This window comes from Panthera leo, chromosome B1 (assembly GCF_018350215.1).
Source record: "Panthera leo isolate Ple1 chromosome B1, P.leo_Ple1_pat1.1, whole genome shotgun sequence".
NCBI lineage: Eukaryota > Metazoa > Chordata > Mammalia > Carnivora > Felidae > Panthera > Panthera leo.
In genome coordinates, this window is record NC_056682.1 from 172,386,118 (window position 1) to 172,412,180 (window position 26,063).

Genomic DNA, 26,063 nt, shown 5'->3' on the forward strand with positions numbered 1-26,063 from the left:
CTATGGTTGTGGAACATTTTACCTCAAAACCCAGTGGTTTAGAACAACAGCAATCAATTTATTATTTTTCTTTCTTTCTTTCCTTGCATTATTTCTTTCCTTTCCCTTTCTTTCTTCACCCCCCCCCCCCCCCATTCCTCTTCTTCTCCTCCTTCTCCTCCTCCTTCTTCTCCTTCTTCTCTGGCTGACCAGGGATTCAAAATGGGCATAACTAGGCATTTCTCGCTTGGAGCATTATAATCTGTCGCACAAATCATCAGGGAAATGTTTGTATTTTCCTTGAGATGCCCCAATTCTACTTCAACCCAAATGTCACTGGTTTTCACAATCTTAAAATATGTAAGCACTTTAATCATTATTTTTAGTGCAGGGAGCTTCTCATTTCTACTTTGTTTGTAGAGGAAGTAAGGGGTTTAGTTTTGAGTAGTGTGTGCTTTCTTACTACATATTACTATGTTGCAAATAACATTTTCCTAATCTCTTCCTAGTTCTTACCATGAAAGGATCAACGGAAATGAAGGCAAATGACTTTCATTCACCTTGTCGACATTTTAACTTCACTGTAGCTCCTATAGTTGACCACTTGGAAGAACATAACATTACATGTAATCTTAAAACCCGCACCAGAACGTCAGCAATTGTTGAAGAAGGTCCAAAGGAGGAAAAGTCTATGAACCATATTTGTAGGATTATGGAATACCTGAATAATTGTACACACATTTCTCTGCACCTAGAAAAGGATGTCAAAAGTATGTATTTAAGGAAGTTAGAGGGAAAGAGAATTGGATACAAACTTAAATAAAGGCTAACACATTAACTGCACTAAAAGTTAAATAGTTGAATTTTGTTGATGAAATAGTATGACTGGAAAGAATGTTAGCCCTTTTATCTGTTTATTTTTTACTTTTCATGGGGTCTAGCAGTACCCAGAGGCTGAGGAGGCATCTGTGGGTTGTGATTTGAGGGGCACTAGAAAGACCTCAGAGTAACTTTGGACATGCCTATTAGCTGTGCTTGATGTAACACCACCACACCTAGGTATTAAAGGGTGAAATTTATTTTTAAAGGTAAACATTCATGTACATTGTGATGGCCTGTGAAAACCTTATTTTGAATTGACTTAACATGTTTTCTCCTCAAGTTGAGAATGAGGACTGGATAAAATCGGATTTTTCATGCAAAGCATGGAGAGAAGCAGGGTGCAGGTTAGGTACTCTGGGTCACTGGATGGCTCTGAGGGAAAGGTAGGAGTCCAAAAGATAAAACTTACACATATCTTACTTCCCTTTTAAGCTTATTAGCTTCCTAGGTACCCTATTCTGAATTGCCAGAATTTATCCTTTCTGCTAAGCAGTGTGCCCCACTTCACCCATAAAATCTACTTTTGAGAACATTTTATGATATAACCATTTAATAAGTGCCTACTGTTTGCCAAGCAATGTGCTAACATTGGGAAACAAAAATAGATGAATGTAAAGTGGTCAAGCAAGTAAATTCAGTGTGACAGGTGCTATGGTAGAGTAAGTTGCTGTGCTTTTTGATATTTCAGATATATGGAAGCCTTTCATATTGCCTTAGAATGCTTTAAAAGCTTTAATTTTTCAGATATAATTATTTAGAAAATATTATATATATCTTAAAGCAAACACAACTATATAATACGTATGCATTTTTAAAGTAAAATATGAGGCTTCAAAGGAATTTCTCTTGTGAGTTAGTCTGCAGGGCCCTACAGCCTCTGCAGTTAGTGGGTATTTCAAGATGTGTGTATAGGGTAAGAGAGAAGATCTGAACAGAGGGGTCAGTTCCCTTGGGTTCAGGAGTGAGATTGGAAGGTAGGCTTTAGAAGGACTGCATAACAATGATGCAATCCGAAAGATAAAGAGGTTTGCATTATAAATATTAAACACTTATATTTCTTTCAATGTATCCATCTAATTGCTTTTTATGTTTTCTAAAACATAAAGGAAAAATAAGCACTTCCATAAGTATGATTTTAAGACAATTTTTTGTGTTAATGAAAAAAATCGATAAATGCTAGTCAAAGTGTCAAAGTGAAATCATAGTTGACAACTTTTTTGTGTCCATAACTCAGCAAGATAACAGCGGTATACAAGTATGTAGTATTGTATTCTGGAAAAAGTATATCCGTTTGTCATGCGTAGAAGATTTAAAATGCATTCATATTTTACTCTGCTGTGCAGAGACTAATTTGATCTCCCTTAAAAGCCCTACCTACCAGGGGGTGAAACTAAATTTAGTCCAATCTGGTAAATTTGTCTCTTCAGACTTTTTTCAGATTCCTCTCTGTTCCCCCTTGATCCTTTCCAAGATGACTGCAGGGATGGGGGGTAGGTGGGCAGCATGGGATGTGGGGAGACACATTCTTCTGCATTTGCACTGGAGCTTTGGTGGGTGTACAGGCAGGCTTGGCCCCAACTGTGGACATTCTGCTATTGTTATACAAAGTTGGTGAATGCGTGGTTCTTTTTTCATAGCTTGATTGGTGCCCAGTGACACCTTGGCCATTGGGCCCAACGTGGCTCTTGCTGGCACTGTAAGTCTTCCATTCCGGTTACCTGCATACTTTTACTTTGCTGAGCAAGGACTGAAAGTTTGCAGCTGAAGGGCTTGGGGTGATTTGGGGGGGGGCAGTTGCTGAGGGCTGTTGTTCCAGTCAACTTTTATCTTTTCTCCATTCAGTCTCTTCTCTAAATAAATGTTGGATGACAATATAATGTACATCTGCCCATGGGGGTGGCCCCTGTGAAAGGGGTACCCATATCATGAACCTGAACCCCACAAGGGCAAACATCCAAGGGTATAAACAAGTTATATATCCTGCTAACTTGAGTAAGTACTGTGTTTTGTGTGCAAAGAGGAGGGTCCACAGGGTGGCTTGGGAAGTCAGTAGACAGCTATGTCTTGGACATGATGAGGTCACCTTCTGCTATGTCACCGATTCCCAGGTCGGTTGGCCAGTGTCTTTATGGCACCAAAGGAGATGGTGCTAAACTGTTGCTGGCTGGGGACTATCCTTCCCATGAGCCTCATTGTCATTTGAATGAACAAGCTTTTTTCTGTAGGCTAGGGTAACTATCTAATTAATATGTGCACCTGATCTGATCATTGCAGTGAAAGTCTGTGCAGAAAGGGGAGTCTGACTATTTATCTGCTTTGGCCTCTTCTTATATGCCCCATTCCAACCCTTTCTCTTTGTCTTTCTCTTTCTTCTCAATCTTCCTTACGCTCACTGCATCTTGGTCAATTTGAGGACATAATTTTTGGCTGCTTGGCCCAGGGTCACACCTGTTAATTACAAATGGCCCTGATACTGGGACTCTGCTTTTTGTGGTTTTAGCCTAGTGATAGCAACTACCTGGCAACTACTGCCGGCATAACCTCTAAGTGAAATTGAACCTAGAATTTTGGAGCTAAATGAACCCATGGAAGCTCCCTGGTCAAATTTCTTCATTTAATACACCCATTTAATATGTCAAGGAAGAAGTCAGGAGAGCAAATGACCCTGTAACAGTGATGGTTAGATATTTAGCTTTTCAGTTAAGGCTAGAATATGTACTAGAATACAACCACACCGCCATATGGCCTCTCTCTGTTGTATCATTTTATTGTATTTTTATGGCATTTTTTTTCTTTGCAGATTTCACTTGTTCCATGAAGATCACTTGGTATGTTTTAGTTCTAGTCGTTTTTATATTTTTGCTCATCCTCACTATCCACAAAATACTTGAAAGCCACAGAAGAGTGTGGAAGTGGCAGAGTAAGTATCGAGGAGTAAATCTGTTGTCTGGCACAATTCATTTAGGGTCTCATGTATAGATTTACGTTCTTGAAAAAAAATTTTTTAAGGTTTATTTTTGAGAGAGAGTGACAGAGTTCTAGTGGGGGAGGGGCAGAGAGAGAGGCAGACACAGAATCCGAAGTAGGCTCCAGGCCCTGAGCTGGCAGCACAGAGCCCGACGTGGGGCTCGAACTCATGAACCACGAGATCATGACCTGAGCTGAAGTCAGACTCCTAACTGAGCCACGCAGGTGCCCCTAGATGTACATTCCTTTTAAAGTTCAGTTTGCCATTTATTGAGCACCCACTGCATGTCAGTGGCAGTTCTAGGTTACCCAAGGAAAAGAAGCATAAGTGAGACACAGTGTCAGCATTCAAGAAGCTTCATGTATCTTTCTCTACTCAGACAAGAGAATAGAGGGGAGGCGAAGCTAGGCAGGAGTTCAAAAGGGCTGGAGGTGGAGCAGAGGCTCAGTGGAAGTGAATGCAGAAGAGAGGTAGAAGCGTAGGGAGTGAGGATAAAGAATTTCAGAGTTGGAGATCTTGAGCAGAGTGGCTCTAGGTGATGAGTGTGTGAGTTACTCTTTCATAAGTAGAAGGGTGTCAGTAGATTTTTGGCTGGGCAAAGCTAAAATGTGTGATTGGAAATCAGGCAATAGGGATGATATTAAAAATATTTAATTTGGGGTGCCTGGGTGGCTCATTCAGTTAAGTAGCTGATTCTTGGTTTTGGCTCAGGTCATAATGTCATGGTTGTGAGTTCAAGCCCCACATCAGGCCCTGTGCTGGGTGTGGAGCTTGCTTGGGATTCTTTCCCCTCACCCAGGACGCCTCCCCTACCTGCTTACACACACACTCTCTCTCTCTCTCTCTCTCTCTCTCTCTCAAAAAAAAAAAAAAATTTAGTATGACTCAGGCATCCGTCTATCAGGATGGACATTGACTGTAAACTGCTCAGGTAGCCCTAATGGCGTGAACTCACACATATATCAACACTTCGGGTGTGTGCCCATGCGTACACTGGCTCTTCTACTGTGTACCTGTGCATACACTGACACTTCCGGGGTATGTCCATGCCTTTACTGGCTGAATATCACGCCTGAGCGATAGTTTACAATATGAGTAGATGGTCTCTTAAAGACAGTCTAAAATGTATCATTATGAGAAGAGGCTTTGGAGATAGGTAGACAGAATAGAATGTCAGTACTATCACTCATCAGATATGTGACTTTGAGCAAGGTATTTACTAGATCTAAACGTCCCCTTTTTCCCCTCTGTAAAACAAGAATAATCACCATTACCCCACAGGTAAGGATTGAGTTAAAGAGGTTCTAGAAGAAGTTTATCACAGTGTCTAGTGCACAGTAGTTCTCAATAAGGGAGAGTAGTATTGGGATGGTTGGAGTATTTCCTAAGACTCTTTTTTTTAATTCTTTTAAAGTCTATTTATATATTTTGAGGGAGAGAGAGAGAGAGGGAGGGAGGGAGGGAGAGAGAGAATGAGTGGAGGAAGGGAAGAGAGAGAGAGAGAGAGAAAGAATCCTAGGCAGGCTTCACCTTCACATTGTCAGTGCAGAGCCCAACACTTGAACTCACAAACCGTGAGATAATGATCTGAGCCGAAACCAACAGTCGGCTGCTTAACCAAACGAGCCACCCAGGCACCCAAGACTCTTAAATTCTTTGCCAGGCAAGGCTGTGCTGGGCAACTCAGTAGGCAGAACAAATGGTTGCCCCTAGGTTGGGGTGAAGGTACCATTATCTCTTTAGGCTACGTATTTGTCGCAGGTATTTCTGAAAGCAGTTTCATATCAAGTCTTACCATTGATACTGTAGTATATAAGGCTAATATATAATAATATCATCAACATTGTGTATTTGTAGAATAACCATTTTCAGAGCATTTTCACAAGTTTTTTTTTTTTTACTAGCTTCTCAAAGTATGTAAACAGGGTATGTACTATTATTTTCATTTATAGATGAAGAAAACCCTGAGCCTCAGAGAGATTAAACGGTTTTTCCAAAGTTATACAGCTAATAAAATATCAGAATTAATACCTAGGGTTTTCCTAGTTGTTATTGTTTTTTTTTTTTTTTCTTTTTTGAGAGAGAGAGTGCATGCACACATGTGGGAGAGGGGCAGAGGGAAAAGGAGAAAAAGAATCTTAAGCAGGCTTCCATGCCCAGCGTGGAACCTGATGTGGGGCTTGATCTCACGATTGTGAGATCACAACCTGGGGCAAAATCGAGGGTCAGAAGCTTAACCAACTGAGCCAACCAAGCACCTCAGAGGTCTTTCTGGTTTTAAAAATATTATTTTAAATGAACATGTTATTTGCAAATAGTGCATGGTTTTGAGTTTCTTGATCTGCTTTTCCATATAATTGCATATCGGGAAAGAGAGATAGTAGTAGCTAGATAGAGAAAATGTCTAGAAAGAAACCAATAGTAGGGAGTGAAAATCTTATGAACATCTACCCAAATGACAGGCTTAGTGACTTTTGAAGGCTTGTCTTACAAAACCAAGCATGTAAAGTAATGAAAAAATATCACACCATTTAGGACATTAAATATGCATTAAAGGGGTGCCTGGGTGGCTCAGTCCAACGTCTGGCTCTGGATTTCGGCACAGGTCATAATCTCATGGTTCCTGAGTTCAAGCCCCACGTCGGGCTCTGCACTGATGACATGGGGCCTGCTCGGGATTCCCTCTGTTTCCTTCTCTCTCTGTGCTCTCTCTCTCTCTCAAAATAAATAGACATTAAAAAATCAAGATGCATTAAATATTCTGTACATATCTATGTATATATAATAATGTAAATAATAATAACATCCTATACATGACAGCTGGTGCTTTTGCTTAGAGGAGACGGCATGATGGCATTTATGGTGGTGGAGAAACCGCTTGCTTTAGAAAGAACCTGTATTTGCTCATGGAAAATAACTTAATAAGGAAAGCTCTTAATGTCTCGTGGCTCCCGACCCTGTTGTGAATGGCCCATTTTCCTTGGTAATCCTTTGAGTCAACATGGGGAATATATATTAAGAATGTGGTTGTTTATCACTTAAATATTTAATTTCTGTTCTTGGAATAGGTCAGAAATACGAACGTACATTTGTTCTCTTAAAAGGAAAGGATTCTGAGAAACTGCGAACACTGAACGTGCAGGTCATTTCAGGTGAGTTCTATGATGTGCAGACAGAGCATGGCTTTGAAAATCCCAGTGCTTCACCATTCCACTGTAGACCCAAGATCGAATGATCTGAGCTCATTTAGATTGGCCTTGTATCTGGAAAAAAGGAGCTGTGGGCAAATGAAATCTAGTTTAATATGTCTTACTATCAGGGGACAGTCATGATCAAAACTAGCTCCTTAAATAATGGAAAGTTTGCCTAATTGGCAAGAAGAAATTCATGTGAGTAGGCAGAGGAGAGAAAGCAATAAGGAATCAGCTTCAGATTTATTTTTAAATGAGACAAGATACTATTATTCCTCAGAATTGCAAGGAGTAATTGCAGAGTGGGCATGGCTTTTGCTAGGGCTTTCACTTAGCAAAGGGTGTCATTGTGTAAAGAGAACTTCTAATAGCCCCAATTAAAAAGTCCCCTGTCCTCTCCCGAGAAACAGAAATGGAATAAGGGAACCCTAATTAGAGCGGCTAAGGGAGCTGTTAGCACAGACGCTGTGGTTCGATCTCCTAATTGTGAAGCCTCCTTCTGAATTCAAGCTGTCAAGTCATATTAAAAAGAAAGAGAGGGAGAATGTGAGATGAGCAAAGTCCTCTCCTTCATCAGGGAGACGTCCTGTCCTCGACTCTTGGAAAACCACAGAATCATGAGTGATATTTCTACAGCTCCTGGCGTATTAGCCAGTGAGCCGGCTGCCTCATACTTTGTGAGAAGTCAGATGAGGGGAAGCTTCAAGTCTGGTGTATAAACGGTTTTCAAAAATGAAAGGAAACTGAACAAAGCCTCAGGCCCCCGCTGCAACTGCATCGCAGCCACATGCAGATCTGTGCCCAGCATTTCCTGGGAACTGTGCTCCTGAGACTTTTCTTATCTACTTAGATTAGCATGTACTTGGACCCCTAGCTTGAGGAAAACTTGGAATGAATGCACCTAAAGAAGTCAATTAAAAAAAAAAATGCAGACTTTCTCTTCTCGGTGTGAGCAGTAAAATACTAACCTATGGCTAATAATAAGCAGTTAGCTTAGTGATCATTTGATACTAACCAAATGTGGGTCAGTGTGGTTTGTGTGGTCAGTGACAATTTTGTTGGATTAATGAAATTAAAATCATAAGGTTGTTTCAGATGCCAAAATTCATTTTTATAGGAAGGAAATGGTATTTCCCCTGTTCTTCCTCATAGGCGGTTCCCAGGCCTGACATTCATATACCAGGAATGTTTTAACCCAGTTCTGCGGAGCTTGTCAGGGGCCTTAGGAATCCTGGTTCTCACTCTTTTCAAGTCATAATTTTGAGCCGTGCAGTTTTGTCTGAGAAAAAGTCAATAGTCCCCCTGCCAACTCATATAATCAGGGGAATCACAAATTTAAAGTACTAGCTAACCACAAGACTAACCTCACAAGTTGTATTTATGAGCCTTTGATTTTCATTCACCAGAGGAAACTGTCTCAGGCATCCGTTCCCTTTAATAGCTCTCATTAAAAATCCTCTAGCTTTATGACCAGGTATATAATATTAATGTTTAGAGCGAGCCAGGGGGTGAAGGCCTTTTTAAAAAAAAAAAAAAAATCAAGAGTCCTTTTGAGGCTTAGCATCTTAAGGGCTGTTGGGGGAGGGGGGGAGGAGAAGCAGGTTCTTTCTTGTTATTTATAATCCTTTAGCCTAAATGCAATTTTTCCTCTCCTATTATAAGTTGCTCTTTCTGAGAGAGAAATGGAAAGGAAATAATGTCTCCCTTGAGTGCCGTTTTTAAGGCCTCTCTTTGTAATGATGGATTATAGGCAGCAGTGAGAATGCAAGGAAAAAATGTGCCAGCATGGTTCTCTGGAGAAGCAGTAACATGAGTAAAAAAAAAAAAGAAAAAAAAAAAAGCAGATTATTCAAAGGGAGCAGTGACTACAGTCACATTTGGCAGAGCGGCTTGCCGTCGTGAATGCCTCTCCAGTTGTTCACGTAGTACAAAGTAAGCGTTGTTACACATGTACACACAGAGATAGATAGGCTCACACCCTCAAAAGGATGAGAGAGAAACAGAGAGAGTACCCAGCCCCTGGCATTGCACAGTGCCCGACCCGCTCTGGAGCAAACACTGGGAGAGTAAGCATATCTCATTGCTGTAGGAAGCGATGGCACGCAGAATCAAATCCTAAGCTTTTATGTGTCTCTAATATTTTCTTCCTGGCTTTGAGAAAGGGGATGGCTTACGTTGCCTGTCTTGACATCAATCTACTTTCCATTTTATTCAGTGGATTGTTATCTTCACACAGGTGATGACTCTCTTATTCAGCTTCGGATCCTTGTCCCTGACATAATATCTGGCACGTAGTTTGTGCACAATAAAAGCTTATTAAATCACAGAAACCCTGAGGGGAAATGAGTATGAAGTAGAAAGAGCAGATGAGCAAGAAATGAATCTTGGGGTTTGGGAAAGGTGAAGACAAAGTGAGAGTGATCAGAGGGCACATAATTCTACTTCATTAAAGAACATATAACTCATTCTGCAGCATTGCTAAGGATATCAAGGAATAATGAAATACATTGACCTTCTTGAAGAAGAAATTTTGAGAACTATGCAAAAGCAACTTTGAAATGTATCCCTAAAACAGTGTTTAAAGGGTTGATCACTGTCGGGAGACCAAAGTCAGGGGCAGGAGCAGTGGCCTAGGACCTGAATCATCAGAGGCAAACAATAGCAATCAACTTGGCTGGGTTGCCAGAAAGGAAACATATTGGAAAACCAGTAGGTAACCCCTAGAAACAACAGACGTGTTAGGCACTCAGAGGTTGCAAAATAGACAAGAGTTAAGGGAGGCCAGGCAGCCAAAAATACAGCCAAAGTCACAGTGGGAGTGGCCTGGTGGGCATGTCTCTGATCGGATCACTACCACTGAACACTCCCTCCGAGCTTCCAGAGCTACCCTTTGACCATTTCAGTTTTGTATCACTGTCCAGGATTCAAAGCCCCAAGGAGGGTTATCTGGTTGAATGAGCGCAAGCCACAGATTGGTACCCTGGAGCCAGGAAGCAGCAATATCTGCCCTCTGGCCTCCTGCGTCTTTGAGAGCACCCCTGAGATGTCCACATGTTGGATAGCCGATAACTAAATATCTATGACACCAGGTTTCTAGGACTAGAGCTTCTACTCACTCCTGCTGAATAGGCCAGTGAGGTGGCCTATGTCATCTCCCCCTCTGTGACCATTGAAAATGGTGAAATCTTGGGGTACCTGGGTGGCTCAGTCAGTTGAGGGTCCAATCCGGCTCAGGTCATGATCTCATGGTTCGTGGGATTGAGCCCCGTGTCTGATGCTGAGCTGACAGTACAGAGCCTGCTTGGGATTCTCTCCCCCTGCCAAATAAATAAATAAACATTAAAAAAAAAAAAAAAAGAATATGGAGGAATCTTTAAAACTTGAAATTCTTCACCTTCAAATATTCAACCCAAATCTGAATACCGACTAAGAGGCATGTGTTATGCTAAGCATTGATGGGACAGGGGCACAGACCAGCAGTCTCTGCTGTCACAGAGCTGACAGCACAGTTAAGGAAATTCTACCCCTCGGTGCCTTAGGAGAAGGGAAACCTGATTCAACTATAAACATTTATCAGGCAACTTTCACAGACATCATTGTATTTCATTTCACAACAATGTCGCTTTTTTTCCTGATGAGAAAAACTGAAATTAAGAGAGTTTATGTAACTGACTTACAGGCAGTTCCTAGCAGAGTGAGGGTTCAAACTCAATTTTGTCCGGCGGGCTTTTTAGCTCACCACTTACTGACTATGGTGAACTGAGGAGTTGACTCCTGCTGGGTCAAGCCACAGATCACAACTCTCCTTGCGTTTTTATATTTAACACTGGAAACCGAGATGAAACATTTTCTCTACCCTGTATAAGGTTGTAGGAGCTTGTGTGTGACAGTGTGAGTCTCCCTCAAAGTAACATTTCAGCGTTAGTGATATGTTTTTTGCAGTTAATGTGAGTGGGTTCTTAGGGACCATGAAGGAAAGAAAATGGAATTTTACTGTGAAAGAGAATTACTAAATGCCAAAAGTAAGTGGATGACCCAGTAATTTGTATTACCCCCAAATAAAACGAATGGCAATGTAAAATTACAATTTGCAACATGTTTATGGCCAGCATAATAAAGACTAAGCAGCTTTCGATTTCCAGCAGAAAAGAAGATAAATTACTCGTGCCAGATGTCCAACAACCAAGCAAAGTAACATGGAAATTTAATTTTTACTTGCTTAACTGTAGCATTTACGACTCCTAAACTACGGGTTTGGGTTCATAAAACAGTAAAGGTTGCAGCCATCTGGTGGGTTACAGAATAGATCAGAATGCAGAAGATGACTCTACATGCAGGAAGAATTTCTTAAGTGTGAGGAATCTATAGGCAGAATAGGATGATTTATCTGTTCATCCATTGAATGCCTTTATGTGATAGCCTTTTGTGCTAGGTCTGGAAGAACTGAAGATAAAACACATGTAGATAAACATCTCCATCTTTGCACAAACTTTCCCTGCCTGAACTAGCCACTCCCTGCAGACCTCACCTCCTCCCACTGGCCCTTCCCATCTTGGCCCAGCTAACACCTCCCCAAGGAAGTCATATTGGACCTTGTAGACCAGGGCAATTCCCTATATCACACATCCTCGTAAAGCCACAAATCTCGCTTTGTGGCAATGATCACTATCGTTATTTTATATATTTGTGTTATTGTTTGAGTGATGTGGCTCCCATGAGCCAGTTAGCTCCCTGAGGTCAGGGACTCGACCTGATAATATTCATCACAGCATCCCCAGCTTACACTGTAGGTACCCAATACATATTTGTTAAATAAATACAACTCTACATTGGCTATGTTGAAAGAATGGCTGCAGCTGTCTTACAAAGACCTTTCAAAACCTTTTTCCCCCTAAATTATAACTTTTAAACACTTCATCAGTTTCATTCCTTGGAGTGTGAACAAACTGGCAAGTGAGACAATGGCTCAGAGTACTGGCAGCTGTCTGTTCTCTTTAGTTGTTAATTCTAGGTAATTTTGCAGTCATGTATTTTCCCCGTCCTCATTTGATTTTCACACTGGCCAGATTTGGAACAGCTGAGTGGTTTTAGGATCACTGTTAACAATAACAGATGGAGATTTGAACACAGTAGAGAGTTGGCTCCTTGAATAATGGAAATCTATTTTAAGCTACCATAATTGGTTCTATTAGCCCTAAAAAGCAACTAGCTATCTTGGGCTTGCACAAAAGTGCCAATGTTTTTATGTGATGAAAAGGTCAGAAGGGTGCATAGCGGTGCTGAAGTTCTGCATTCCTAGGGCAATAAGAAGAAATAAGACTGGAAGGTTTTCTCAGAGCCAGATTAGAGAACTGAATAAGAATCACCAAACCATCGGAGAACTTCCGCATCCATCTTGACTACAGTGATCTGTGAAGATTAACTTGCATTCCTTCATTTCTGGAGAAGCTCCTATAAGGAAAGCAAGTACTTTGTGGATAACAGTTTAGACATTATTGCCATTGTCTCCACGGAGTCGTGGCCGAATCTCCCAAAGTACAAGGAGGGGAAGGACGCCCCGAGGTCACCATTTCCAGGGTTAGCCATCCGTAGCCCACCCCTGCTGAGCAAAATGTGGTCCTATTAAATTCCAAGCCCTCTCAAGTGGGCTTGTAAAAATATTCTGCTTTGCACTTGGTAGTGCTTTCTATTTTTCAAAGTACATCAGAATACACCGTTATTACCTCCTTTACCCTTACCTTGAGTTTCTTCCTTTTAGCGTCAAGGCAACCACACTGGCTTTGATGAAGTCACGAGGAAGTTCAGGTGTGAGTACCCACTGCCAGCTGAGGCTGCATGCCTGCTCCACCCGCAAGGCAACCCAGGTGCCTCACGTTGGTGACTTTACCTGGTCCAGAGCCTTTCTTCAGGCCTGAAGCCTCAGCCTCCTGCAGTGGTGGCTCACCAAAAAAGATCCATTACGTAATCCAGCTCACAAAACAGGTTTATAAGAAGGCCAACGTATTGATTCACAATGAGTATTACAACCGAGAGAAAATACGGACCCAAACACTTCCGACAGCTAACACGTGTGCTCTCTCTCCTTAGACAAAACCATGCTGGGAGTCAAATCACGGCCAAGGCTTGCTTGGTAGGTCTTAAAGCAGATTCCTTTGCCAACACAGCTTGAAAGGCCTTCTTCCCCATTTTAGGGATAGCTTGATGGCTCAGCACTTTTAACATTTAATAGGCTTTGACCTGGGAATGATTTCTGAAGATAATGCTTCTGTTGTGGTTATGAGTTGATTTTATAGGCTAACTCTCAGAGGACAATCTTATTTTCCTTATCTCCAAGTTCCTAGGAGGCACCCCAGAATTGACTTCTTGTACAGCTCGTACCCATGCACTTTTATTAAGAAAAATGAGGCACAAAGAAGTTAGATGACATTCTTTCAGTCATTCGACACATATTTTTACCTATTATGTGTCACACTGCAAGGTTGGTTCTCGGGAATATAACTGCATTAAATACAGTCTTTGCACACAAGGAGACAGACAAATAAGCAATTACAACAAAATTGGATAAATTCACTATTGGGGAAATAGAGGTCACAGAATCATATATGGTACGGATACCTAGTCCTGTTTACTATTCCTCGTTTTGTTTTGGTTTTAGCTATTTTGTCTTTCCAATTTCATAACCAAGGATAGCTGAACCGGTAGCTTTGGAAATATGAATATAAAAAATTGATGGGACAAATCCTCTAAGCAGCGAAGAGATCGTGGCTAGGATGAGGAAGTTTTAGAGGTACCTGTGCTGTGGGAGAAGTACCTTGTCTTTGACATGAAAATCATCAGGAACAAAGAGAAGAAAACACCTTGCAAGTTTCTGTTACTCAGTGGGAATCAAATATTACTTTGGAAGGATGAATTGAAGTTACAAACCAGATGTCATAGATATAAAGCACTTCTGAAAAGTGATAGAAATCTAAAAAAAAAAAAAAAAGAAGGAGAAAAAGAAAAATATCAGAGACAATGTGGACATTGTCATGGCCAGTGTGAGAAGGGTTTATTCAAGAACACAAGGCATGGAGTTTTATTTTTTTTTTTTTTTAATTTTTTTTTTTTAACGTTTATTTATTTTTGGGACAGAGAGAGACAGAGCATGAACGGGGGAGGGGCAGAGAGAGAGGGAGACACAGAATCGGAAGCAGGCTCCAAGCTCCGAGCCATCAGCCCAGAGCCCGACGCGGGGCTCGAACTCACGGACCGCGAGATCCTGACCTGAGCCGAAGTCGGATGCTCAACCGACTGAGCCACCCAGGCGCCTCAGGAGTTTTATTTTTAATCCAAGTTTCTACCACTGGAAATCCATTTTGTTCACTAGATTCAGGAAGGCCAAAACCCATTCTGAGGTTCCTGAAAAAAGTCAAAGACATGTTTGGTTCAGACCTTTGACAAATTCATGAATAGACTTCTGTGAAGTTTTAAGATATTCCTGACTGCTTCTGCTGCCTTAACTAGTGTTAGTGAATTAATTTTGTTTGAAAGAAACTCTATTTCCCAGTGTAGAACTAGAAAAATATCCCACCCATCTTAGCTATTCTGAAGAAGGCATTAAAATGACATATATTCTACCTTTTTGCTTTTTTATCAATTTTTCAGAAGTTTTCCTATTAGCATATAAGTTACATGTCCTTGGGTACTAGGAGAAACAGAATATAATGTACCACTAGAGAGTTATTTGCAACTAGCTATCATTTTGACAGATAATAGCATTCTGTAGTAAATTACGGTTACACCGTATTATACAACATCAGCAAACCAAATGAATCAGCAAATGATGAATAGTTTGGCTTTCTAACCAAAAGAGCTCTGTTAATTTTCTTTGGTAATTAGTTAATTTCATGAATAGGTTCTTTTGATATTTTAACTTTAAAAAGAACTGTCTCCAAATCTCAACTTCTGAATAGTATCAGATGCTTTGTCAAAGATTGTCTAAGCAATTATCTGCATGGCAAGTTCATTCTGAAGTCTTAATGTGCATCAGAATTAATTTGGATGTCTGTAAAATTTCAGGCTCCTGGACCATTTTGAAGGGAGATTGTAATTCAGTAGATTTGGGACAGAGTTCTATTAACTGCATTTTATTTTTTAAAAAACTTTTTTTTAAGTTTATTTATTTATTTTGATGTGCGGCTCAAACTCATGACCTGACCTGAGCCGAAACCAAGAGTCAGATGCTCAACCAACTGAGCCACCCAGGTGCCCCTAGAACCTTCATTTTAAATCCAGGTTCTGGTGATTTTCAGGCCAAGGTTCTGTTGATCATTTTACTAATTTTCTCTTGTTGTGTGACAAATGACCACAAATTTAGTGGCTTAAAAGAACACACCTTTATTATTTCATTTTCTGTGGGTCAGAGATGTGGGCACAGCTTTGCTGGATCTCAGGGTCTCACAAGGCTAAAATCAAGATGAGAGGAGCCTGTATTGTCATCTGGAGTCTCTACTTCTAAGCTCATTTAGGTTGTTGGCAGAAGTAATTTTTTTGATGTTTTTTGTTTTGTTTTGTTTTGTTTTGCTTTGCTTTGAGGTTGTTTACTAATGGCTCTGGCTTCTTACTGGCTGTTTACCAGAAGCTGCTTCAGGACCTAGAGGCCACCTGCAGTCTTCTGCTACCTGACCCTTTCCATAGTTCAGCATGGTGGTTTTCTTCTTTAAGCCTCACAAGAGATCCTCTCTGACCTCAGGGAAGGCCCCATCTCCTTTGTAAGGGCTTTAACTTCATTAGGTCAGCCTCACCCAGAATAGTCTCCCTTTTGAATAACTCAAAATCAACTGATTTGGAATGTTAAATACACCTGCAGAAATTTCATCTTTGCCATATAACGTAACCTACATCCCATTCATGGTCCCGCCCACACTCAAGGGAAGGGGATTAAATGGAGCATTACCCCAGGGGGTGGGAATCTCAGGGACTATCTTAGAGTTCTGCCTACCACACCCACCTCTGAGAAGCACATATTTAGAAAGACAAAAATCACAGATTCAGTGTGAGACAAATGGGGATGATAGAACTAGCCCCATAGATGTGGTTGTTCTTATTGATAATAAGGTAAAAATAAAGGATGCTAACAGGGTCAAGTGCAATGGCCCTTTGAGGAAGAGAGCAAGGAAATGAGAGTTTTGTGTCTGTCTAGGTAAAGACTGGTCTCATTTTCTCACCTTTGTCCTAACCAGTCAGGAAAGCCTTGTCACTTACCTTTTAGAAGGTTAAATACTCTATAAGAAGGAATTCTAGGGACACCTGGGTGGCTCAGTTGGTTGAACATTCACCTCTTGATTTCAGGTATGAACCCAGGGTCATGGGATTGAGCCCCTCGTTGGGCTCTGCACTGAGTGTGGAGCCTGCTTAAGATTCTATCTCTCTCTCCCTCTGCCCCTCTCCCCTGCTCACATGCCCTCTATCTCTCAAATAATATATATATATATACATATATATATATATATATATGTATATATGTATATATGTATATATGTATACATATATATACACACACACATATATATGTGTATATATATATATACATATATACACATATATATATGTATATATATATATATATTTTTTTTTAAAGGAGGAATTCTAACTTTGGCAGTTATTTTAGCATTGCCACAGGAATGGAAGGGTTGTTAATATCTGTTGAAATGGTTTAAAAAAGGCATCTACTCCTGTCCCTTAAAGAGTAGTTACTACTTTTTAACGTCTCTAATTAAGATCAATAATTTTCTAGAAAAATTTACAAAACCTGATACCAGAAGAAATAGAAAATCTAAACAAAACAATTATCATAGAATAAATAGAAAATTTGTCAGTTATCCCTGAAAAAGTAACAGAAGGAGCAGTTCACAGGGGAATTTTACTGATCTCTAAAAAATAGATATTTCCAATGGTATTTAAACTGTTATTGACCATAGAAAAGAAGGATGCTTCTTAATTCTATTTTGAAATAAACATAGTAAGATTTATTATTATTATCATTATTATTATTATTTTAAAATGTTTTTTATTTTTTTAAGTTTATTTCTTTTGAGAGAGAGGGAGAGAGCACACATGGGAGGGGCAGAGAGAGAATGAAAGAGAGAGAATCCCAAGCAGGCTCTGCACTGCGGGGCTTGCCACGGGGCTTGAACTCATGAACCGTGAGATCATGACCTGAGCCGAAATCAAGAGTGGGACGCTTAACCAACTGAGCCATTAAGGCATCCCAACATTAGTAATATTTAAAACTAAGAAAGATTGTGTCTAAAATGAAATCAGTGGGCAATCTTATGTATTTCTGTGCAAAAATTCTTTTTTTTTTAATATGAAATTTATTGTCAAATTGGTTTCCATACAACACCCAGTGCTCATCCCAACAGGTGCCCTCCTCAATGCCCATCACCCACCCTCCCCTCCCTCCCACCCCCATCCACCCCCAGTTTTATTATCAGTTTTTAAGAGTCTCTTATGATTTGCCTCCCTCCCTCTCTTTTTTTTCCCCCTTCCCCTCCCCCATGGTTTTCTGTTGAGTTGCTCAGGATCCACATAAGAATGAAAACATATGGTATCTGTCTTTCTCCGTCTGACTTATTTCACTTACATAACACTCTCCAGTTCCATCCACGTTGCTACAAAAGGCCATATTTCATCCTTTCTCATTTCTGTGCAAAAATTCTAAACAAATATTAGCAAAATAATCGAGTAGCTCAGTTTTAAAAAAATATATGTATATATACATACATAAACACTTCTACTGCGATAAAGAGGAGCTTATTCCAAGAATACAGGAACAGTTCGCCATTAGGAGATATCTATTAATGTCACTCATAAAATTTGTTTGGTTATCTCCATACATCCTAAAAAATGCATTTGACACACAATAATGCCCATCCTTCATAAAACTCCCCAAAATAAAATAAATAAGTACTTCCTTAACATGATAAAATATATCTGTCTCAAAAACCCAGAATCATATTTACTAGGAGAACACTAAAAGCATGCCTAGCTAAAGTCAGAAATTTTCAAGAATGTCCAATATTTTCACTTTATCTACCACCATCCTCAAAGTACCGGCCAACACAATTAGGTAAGAGACAGAAATACCTGGTTAACAAATTGGAAAGGTAAAATGATCACTTTGTGTACCTGGAAAATTTAACAGATTTCTCTTAAAAACATTCTTTAAAAATAAAATTCAATAGGGATAGGATACAAAATACAAAAAAATCTATGGCATTCATATATGTAAATACAACCAGTTACGCATTTAAAACAACCATAAAAAGATAAAATAGGAATAAAATTAATATAAAGAAACATATAAGATCTTTCTAAAGTAAACCTCAGAAAAATGCTCCTGAGAGACATAAAAATGACTTGAACAACAACAAATGGTCTATTATATTCTTGAATTGGAAGATGAATATATAAAGATGCCAATTTTTCCTAAATCATAAACAAGGTCATTTTAATATCCTGATGAAAAATAGGCTGTCAGTAACAGCCAAGAAAAAATTGACATGGAATAAGAAAGAAGAGAAGTATCTGTTTCACCACGGTACTGGTACATAAGTAGAGAAAAATATCTAATGACAAATTAGAAAGTTTAGGACTTGAGTAAATGATAAAAGGGGCACATCTAATCAGTAGGAAAGAGAAGGGCTACTGAATGAAGGGTGTTGTGACAACTGAATAATCATCTAGAGAAAAAAAAAAATGTGCTTAATCCAGAGTTCACACTACTGCTAGGGTAAATTTCAAAAGCATCAATAATTTTAATGTAAACATGAAACCATAAAAGTAATAGGAGAAACAACAGTAGAATCCATTTATAACCACAAAGTAGTGCTTTCGATCCATGGCACAAAATTCAGTTAAAAGACTGATAAATTTGACTACAAGAATGAACACAGTAAAAACCGTTAGGGAAAAGTTATTTGCAGTTCATCACATACGATAAGCAATTTTTCCTGGTAAATAAGGAAGTTCTAATAATTAATGGAGAAAAGACCATAAACCAGTAGGCAAATGAGTAAAGGATAAAAATGGACTGTTTATAGAAAAGGAACTACAAATGGCTCTTAAATGTATGAAAAGTTGTTTGGCCTCATTCAGAATAAATTCTTTCAAAAGACTTTTTTTTTTTAATTTTTTTATTTTGATGTCTACTATGTGCCAATAATGTTGGCCTTCTGGGTATAGGAGACACAGCAGTGAACCAAACAAAGATCTCTGTTGAGCTTACATTCAGGTGGAAATGAAAATTAAAGCTACACTGAAATGCCATTTTAATCTACCAGATTGGTAAAAATCCAGAAGTTTGACATCACCCTCTGTGGACAGAGGCAGTAGGTGCCCTGCACTCTTATACTTTACTAAGGTAAACCAAGAGGCTAATGTGCTACAACTGCTGTGATATGTAATTTGGCAATAACTATCAAAGTTACAAATGTACAAGCCCTTTGAGCCAGCAATTCTATTTCTAGGGATTTCTCCTATGGATTACTAATATAGGAGAGAAATGACATATATACAATGTTTATCGCTAGTGTGTTTACAATACCAGATTAGACACAATCTGACAGGAAGGTGCTTTGATGATACATCCACACTATGGAATACCAGAAAGTTGTAAAAAAGAATGTGGAAGGATTTTTGGGGAAAGATCTCTGAGATAGATCATTAAATCTACACACATGTGTATAGTATGCTATCATTTACATAAAGATAAAAATAACATATACATACATATAAACATATAAATCTATGTATCTATGTATCTATATCATCTATCTATCTACAAAAAAACTAAAATCCTTGGTTGCCTGTGGCAGAGGAAGGAAAGAAGGGAAAGAATTATGTATGTGATGTGGTAGAAAGTGGCTGTCTGTAGGAAATGGGGTAAAGGGGAATAATATCCCTAATATCCCTCCCTAGTTTATAAAATTTTAATCATGTGACTGTATTTTTTATTCAGAAAATTAAATACAAAAATAAGTCTTATTAAATTTTTTTCTAATTAAAAGAGTATAATTCTGACAGATGGTTTCACAGTATTTCTATTTCGGTAACCTATACCAGTGTTTAATCATCTTCATGGATAAGAAGCATCATATTCTTTTTTTTTTTTTTGATGCATATGGAAATTTTAAAAAATTAAAAAAAATTTCCTTTGATAAGCATCATATTCTTGATTACACTTAAATCTTCCTTTTTGATTTGTCTTCTTAAGAAGCAGCTGCTCAAACTTCTCTTTAAATTATAGGTCACCTCATTTCCATTCATGTCCAGGGCTTTGTATAAAAAGAAGAGACATCTGTGAAGCAAAAACTACATGTATTATGTAAAACTCAAGTTTCAATATAAAAACCAGAAAAGCAAGACCCCAGATCCCAGTGGAATGAAAGAAAGACCATATGCCATGGGTCTGAAATTTCACCTCCTACCTTGAAGTCAGCTGAAGATAATATTAGAAGGACTTGATGTCACATAGTCCTAGAAAAGGAGGACAGATTAGAATTCATCTGATTTGTAACTTGGCTTCTTGCTAAAATTGTCCCTGAAATCAGAGATGTCCTTGATATTCTTCTTAGGGACCTGTTTTAACAAAATGCAAAGAAGGAAATGTTTGTAGTCAGTTTCCAACTAAAGTTTTTTTCTTTCTACTTGGCATTGAACGCTAAGAATGTTTTTCTCTACTTTGCTCCCCCTTTAACTATGCTGCAGGTCTTGTGCTCAGGAAGTGGGGGTGGGGAGGAGAAATGAAAGAAACAGAGTTGAGAGAAATGGGTTAAAGGTGTCACAATTGTAGACAGGAAATCTAGCAAGTGATGGAAACTACCAATATCCTTGCTAGATGGAGGGCATGGTTCTCTTAGTACATTGGAAAATGTTGTATCTGTTTTTGCATTGCTATTGACTGCATACAGACCAGAACAGCTTTCCTTCTTAAAAAATAGGGACCAAGCAGAGACTGCCCTTGACTCCGGTCAAGAAAGCGCTTCCTCCAATACCAGAACTAGAAGTTACTTCCACGATGCATCTGCAAGATCAGTATACACGGTGAGTGAAGACTGGGCTTTACTGATGATTTGTCTTTATTCGTTATAAACATGAAAGATCCAAGGAGATGCAGTTTACCTCAAACTTCATTTCTATCTGGGTGTAGGAGACAGAAGGTGATGAACTTGCAAAAGTACTTCATATGAATTAGATGGCATGAAATAAAATCACTATTTTCTCCAAGGTCTAGGAAGGACCAATAAACTAATCTCTTAGTCTATTAAACAACATGTGCCCCTGAGATGTCAGCTCATCCCTTGGCTGTTTCCTAAGGTTGGATCATACATAATTCCAGGAGGCTAATCGTTCTTTAGTCAGAACATGAGAAAAGAGAGAATGTAAATTTATAAAGCCAGACTACCCACTGATCCTCAATTACTGAAATTAAAAACTTCCCTCAATATAGGATCTGATAATAAATCTAATGTACATTGATTTTCATGTGCTTGAATCCCAAACTATGGTCAGAAGTGCCTTCCAAATGTATATACAGTAAAACCTTGGATTGTAAATAACTTGTCTATGAGTGTTCCTCAAGACAAGCAAACATTTCTAATAAATTTTAACTTGATAAACGCTTGAAAAATGAGCGATGTCTTGTAATACAAGTAGTAATGATGCTGAACAAACATCACGTGATTACTGAGCCAATGGTTCTTGAAATTTGCTTTGATATACAAGTGCTTTGCATTATAAACATGTTTCCGGAATGAATTATGCTCGCAAACCAAGGTTTCACTGTATATTTTTTAAGTAGGCTCCACATCCAGCATGGAATCCAATGCGGACTTGAACTCACGACCCTGAGATCAAGACCTGAGCTGAGATCAAGAGTCTGACGCTAAACTGACTGAGCCACCCAGGCACCCCTCTTAGAATTATTTTTCATTTATTCAACAAATATTTACTAAGTAGCTGTTATGTTAAGGCACTATTGATAGCTGTGGTAGGGGATATAAAAATTATAACAGGGAAGAGGAAAGACCCTAGCATTTATTAGTATCCTTTAATTGTCCTTGGTGGTGATAAGAATAAATGATCTAGACTTTGTTTGTTTGTTTCAGGTGTAGAATTTAGTGATTCAACACCTCCATACAACACCTGTGCTCATTATAACACATGCACTCCTTAATCCCCATCACTTATTTCACCATCCCCAACCCACCTCCCCCTCCCCTTTGGTAACCATGTTTGTTCTCTAGAGTTAAGAGTCTGTTTCTCGGTTTTCCTCTCTTTTCTTTTTCCCCTGTGTTTGTTTGCTTTGTTCCTTAAATTTCACATATGAGTGAAATCATAGGGTATTTGTCTTTCTCTACTGACTTACTTTGCTTAATATAATAAGCAAATTATTACTCTCTAGGTCCATCCATGTCATTGCAAATGGCAAGATTTCATTCTCCTTATAGTTGAGTAATAGTCCAATGTGTGTGTGTGTGTGTGTGTGTGTGTGTGCGCGTGTGCATTACTAGATCATTTATTCTTTATGACACTTGGGTAATTAGTCAAGATTCTAGCAGGAAACCAATAGTATACTCAAACTGAATCATTTGAGGTGAGTTTAATAAAGGGTCTATTAAGCCGAGATGTGGGAAAACCCAAAAAGAGAGTGTAGCACCCTAAAACTAGTTAACAGTAGGGCACTGCTACTATCCCTAAGACTAAAGGGGCAAGGAACCCAGAAAGATAGGCACAGGTGCAGACATACACATACACACACACACACACACACACACACACAATATATGGGGAGGGCTGCCTGATAAGGACTGTGACTTTTGGCCAAGTGACACAACAGCCTGCAATTGCCCTGAAGAGAGAATAAATATCTCAGTTTGGCTGTTCTCTCTTTCCCCGATGTGCTAGTACTTACCATTGGTCAAACCCAATCAGAGCTAGAGGACAATGGAGCTTGATTGAGGTAGTTCATATAGACTGGCCTCAAGGGTAACTGGAGGGTGGGAAAGAAGTGGAGTGCAGATCTAGAGAGGCAACCGAAGGGATAGACTGTAAATGGCTCAAAATGTCAAACTGGAAACTGAATGCCAAGTATATATTTGTGTTCAGGACTAGAGAGAAGCAGGTCTTAGTGTTTGGGTCTTAGTGGAATCAGAGTCTGCTGTTGGCTTAGAAATTGCTAGGTAGACTTTAATGTAATCATGTGATTGCTTTAATGAAATATTATGCTTGATATCTCTCATCCTGGTCCTCGTTCTGGGATGTTCAACCTTTCATATGAAGAGATCCCCTTTCATTCACCAAATACTTTTTGAGCACCTACTGTATGCCAAGAATTCTGCTGCTCATTGTCAAAGTAACATGCAGTCAGTGGAGAAATCAGATTGAGTGCCAATAACATGATACAGGTATTCAGGGGACTCAGGGAGCATAATGGAGAGACAGCTCATTCAATGGAAATGCTGCCTAGTACATAATACATGTTCAATAAGTATTTGTTGAATGAATATTAAGTCCCAACTTCTGTGTTTCTTTAAAAGAAACTTGGCGTGAACACTTACACTTTATTTTATAGAAGAGGACAATAACCCAAACATACTGTGGTGACAGAGGCTTAAGGAGACCCTAGTTTCCTGGGTCCTAGGCTGAGACGTTTGTTACCACTAGCCACACTGTCTTCCTAGGTTTATAACGGAGGCTCCATTGTCTACCACAGGATTAGAAAGAGCTCTTAATCAGTGATATTGAGAAGATTTTTGGTGTCCTTATAAGACACAGTTTTTTTTTTTTCTTTTTTTTTTTTTAAGACACAGTTTTAATAAATGGTTTAAAAATTATTCTCCACTAATTCTTTTCAGATAATAACATTCTTGCATGAATAATATTTGTCTTTTTTTCTCTTTATCTTCAGAATATCCCTCTGAATTCCTCCGGACCATTTGGACTAAACCCTTTTGAAGAATACTCATAATTTTATTTCAGGAATGAGTTAACTAGTAAATATATGGGTCCAGCTGAGAATGCACAATGGGAACAGTAGGAATGGTCACTGGCTGATGAAAACTGGCTCAAGAGCATTCATTTGGCCCACGAGATCAAAGAAACCAGAGTTTTTTCAGGAAGCCATCAAGATTCATGGAAAACAAGCTGATGACACCCATAAAAACAGTAATGGAATGCTTCCTCTCCTTGTTTATCTATCATTATACAACTACAGTGGCCTCAAGATTTTGATATTGAAAGGAACCAAAAACCAAGGTCAAGGATGAAAATCCTTTCTCTCATTAGCCCACATTGCAGATTCTGATTTGATGGGTTTCCTATACAGAGGGATTGTTTCTATTTGGCAAATTACTTAAGAGGGCCTGGGTTGTTTGTTAATGTATTTGTTTGGATTTATAAATTTTGTCTCCTTTTGGCACTGAGGATGCTTTAAAAAATTCAAAGATACCAAAATCAAATGACTTTAAGTGAAATACTAAGTGAAACTTGAATATTGAAACATAGTAGCAAAATGTTTCTTCTGATTCTTTCAGCGTTCATATCATTTATAGCTATCACTGATGTCAAGAGTAGTTATTAATTACAATAAGAGCACATATAGACGATTTTTAACATTGAAAAATATAAAAACACCTTTCCAGAATTCAGGTGGAATTTAATCTCCTGGCGTCATTATATGGTTAAAATTGCTTTTCTGAGAAGATTTCTAGATTTTAATGGCAGGGTCAGGTTTAATATTAAGCAAACTAACAGGAATGAATGATTCAGCATACAGAGGGTTTTTTGGTATCCTCTCCCTCTCTCCCATCCCCTCTTCTCCCCTCCCCACCTCTCTCCTCCTCTCCTCTCCTTTCTTTTTCTAGATCACAAACTGAGATTCTAATCATAGCATTTAGGTTTTGAAGATTTGGAAAATGGAATTCTACTAGTCTCACTTTTTATTGTCCCTGTAAACTTGATTAATAGGTCAAGTTCAGGTCTGGGACTATTCAGCAGGAGTTGAGGGATATCACACTCCTTGAGGGATAGATATTATATGATTTATAATAGGCCAAATTATTGTTTCCTTGAACATTGCCTATTATGTTCAGACAAATGACTTGGAAATCAATGGGAACTTGGCTTACAAAAGGCATAAATTAAGCTTCAAATTCTGTTAAATTGTGGCAGCTTCCTGAAAGCTAATTTCACTTATTTATTGAAATAATAGACTTTAATAGATATTGTGAAGCATTCAAACATGTGGATGGCCTGGTGTCTGCCTGCAAAGAATCTATACTCTAGTAGAGGAGACAGTATACACTACTCCTAGTTATAATGCTAGACACAAGGGTAAGATAGGGTAAGATAAATGTCATCTACAGGCTCCACGCTTCCTGCTGAGAATTCACAGGCCAGTAGAATCATTTCCAGCTGGCGGTAAGCAGGGTAGGCTTTTCAAGAAGGTGGCTTTAAGCAACATTGAAGATAGTTTTTTTATGATCTTTCTGGAGAGGTGGAATTTCCCAAGTATATACTTTCTCAGCCCTCATAACCCTTTCAATATCTGCTTTTTACAATTATTTTCATGGTTATCAATTAATGTCTATCTCCCTTTCTAGACTGATTCTGCTCACCATAATATTCCTGGAAGCTGGCATGATACTTGGCTTACAGAAAGTTCTTAATACATATTTTTTGGATAAAGAACAATTTACTGAGCCCCTCTGTATGTCAGGCACATGCCACAGATAGTCTCACTTCTTCCTTACAATGATTCCTGGAGACAGGTGTCATTGTCCCTAAGGAACTGAGGCCTGAGAAGCTCACCAATTTGCCTGTGATCTCAGGAACAATATGTGGATTCAGTCCTAGACTGAAGTATATAAAATATGCTTTTGTACCTAGCCACTTTTGTGGCTAGTATAGCAGGATCATGATTTGAGTGGTTCTTAAGGAGGGGGGAGGAATTGACCATCAGAATCCAAACACGGCTCTGTAAGCATGGAAGAGGAAGAAGA

General features: G+C 39.0%; 1 protein-coding gene across 4 annotated transcripts in view; it reads left to right on the forward strand.

Moving 5' to 3' along the window:
* Window positions 1-24,802, forward strand: part of TMEM156 (transmembrane protein 156) — a 51,990-nt gene extending 27,188 nt beyond the window's left edge. The window contains exons 3-8 of one of the 4 annotated variants that reach the window (XM_042936605.1): window positions 489-749; window positions 3,662-3,781; window positions 6,898-6,981; window positions 13,108-13,150; window positions 21,003-21,105; window positions 23,972-24,802. In XM_042936605.1, the coding sequence (XP_042792539.1) occupies window positions 489-749; window positions 3,662-3,781; window positions 6,898-6,981; window positions 13,108-13,150; window positions 21,003-21,105; window positions 23,972-24,031 (671 nt within the window). In that variant the 3' untranslated portion in view covers window positions 24,032-24,802. The remainder of the gene's footprint in view (window positions 1-488; window positions 750-3,661; window positions 3,782-6,897; window positions 6,982-13,107; window positions 13,151-21,002; window positions 21,106-23,971) is intronic. The other 3 variants (XM_042936606.1, XM_042936607.1, XM_042936608.1) reach the window with 3 other exon arrangements.
* The last annotated feature ends 1,261 nt before the right edge of the window (window positions 24,803-26,063 follow it).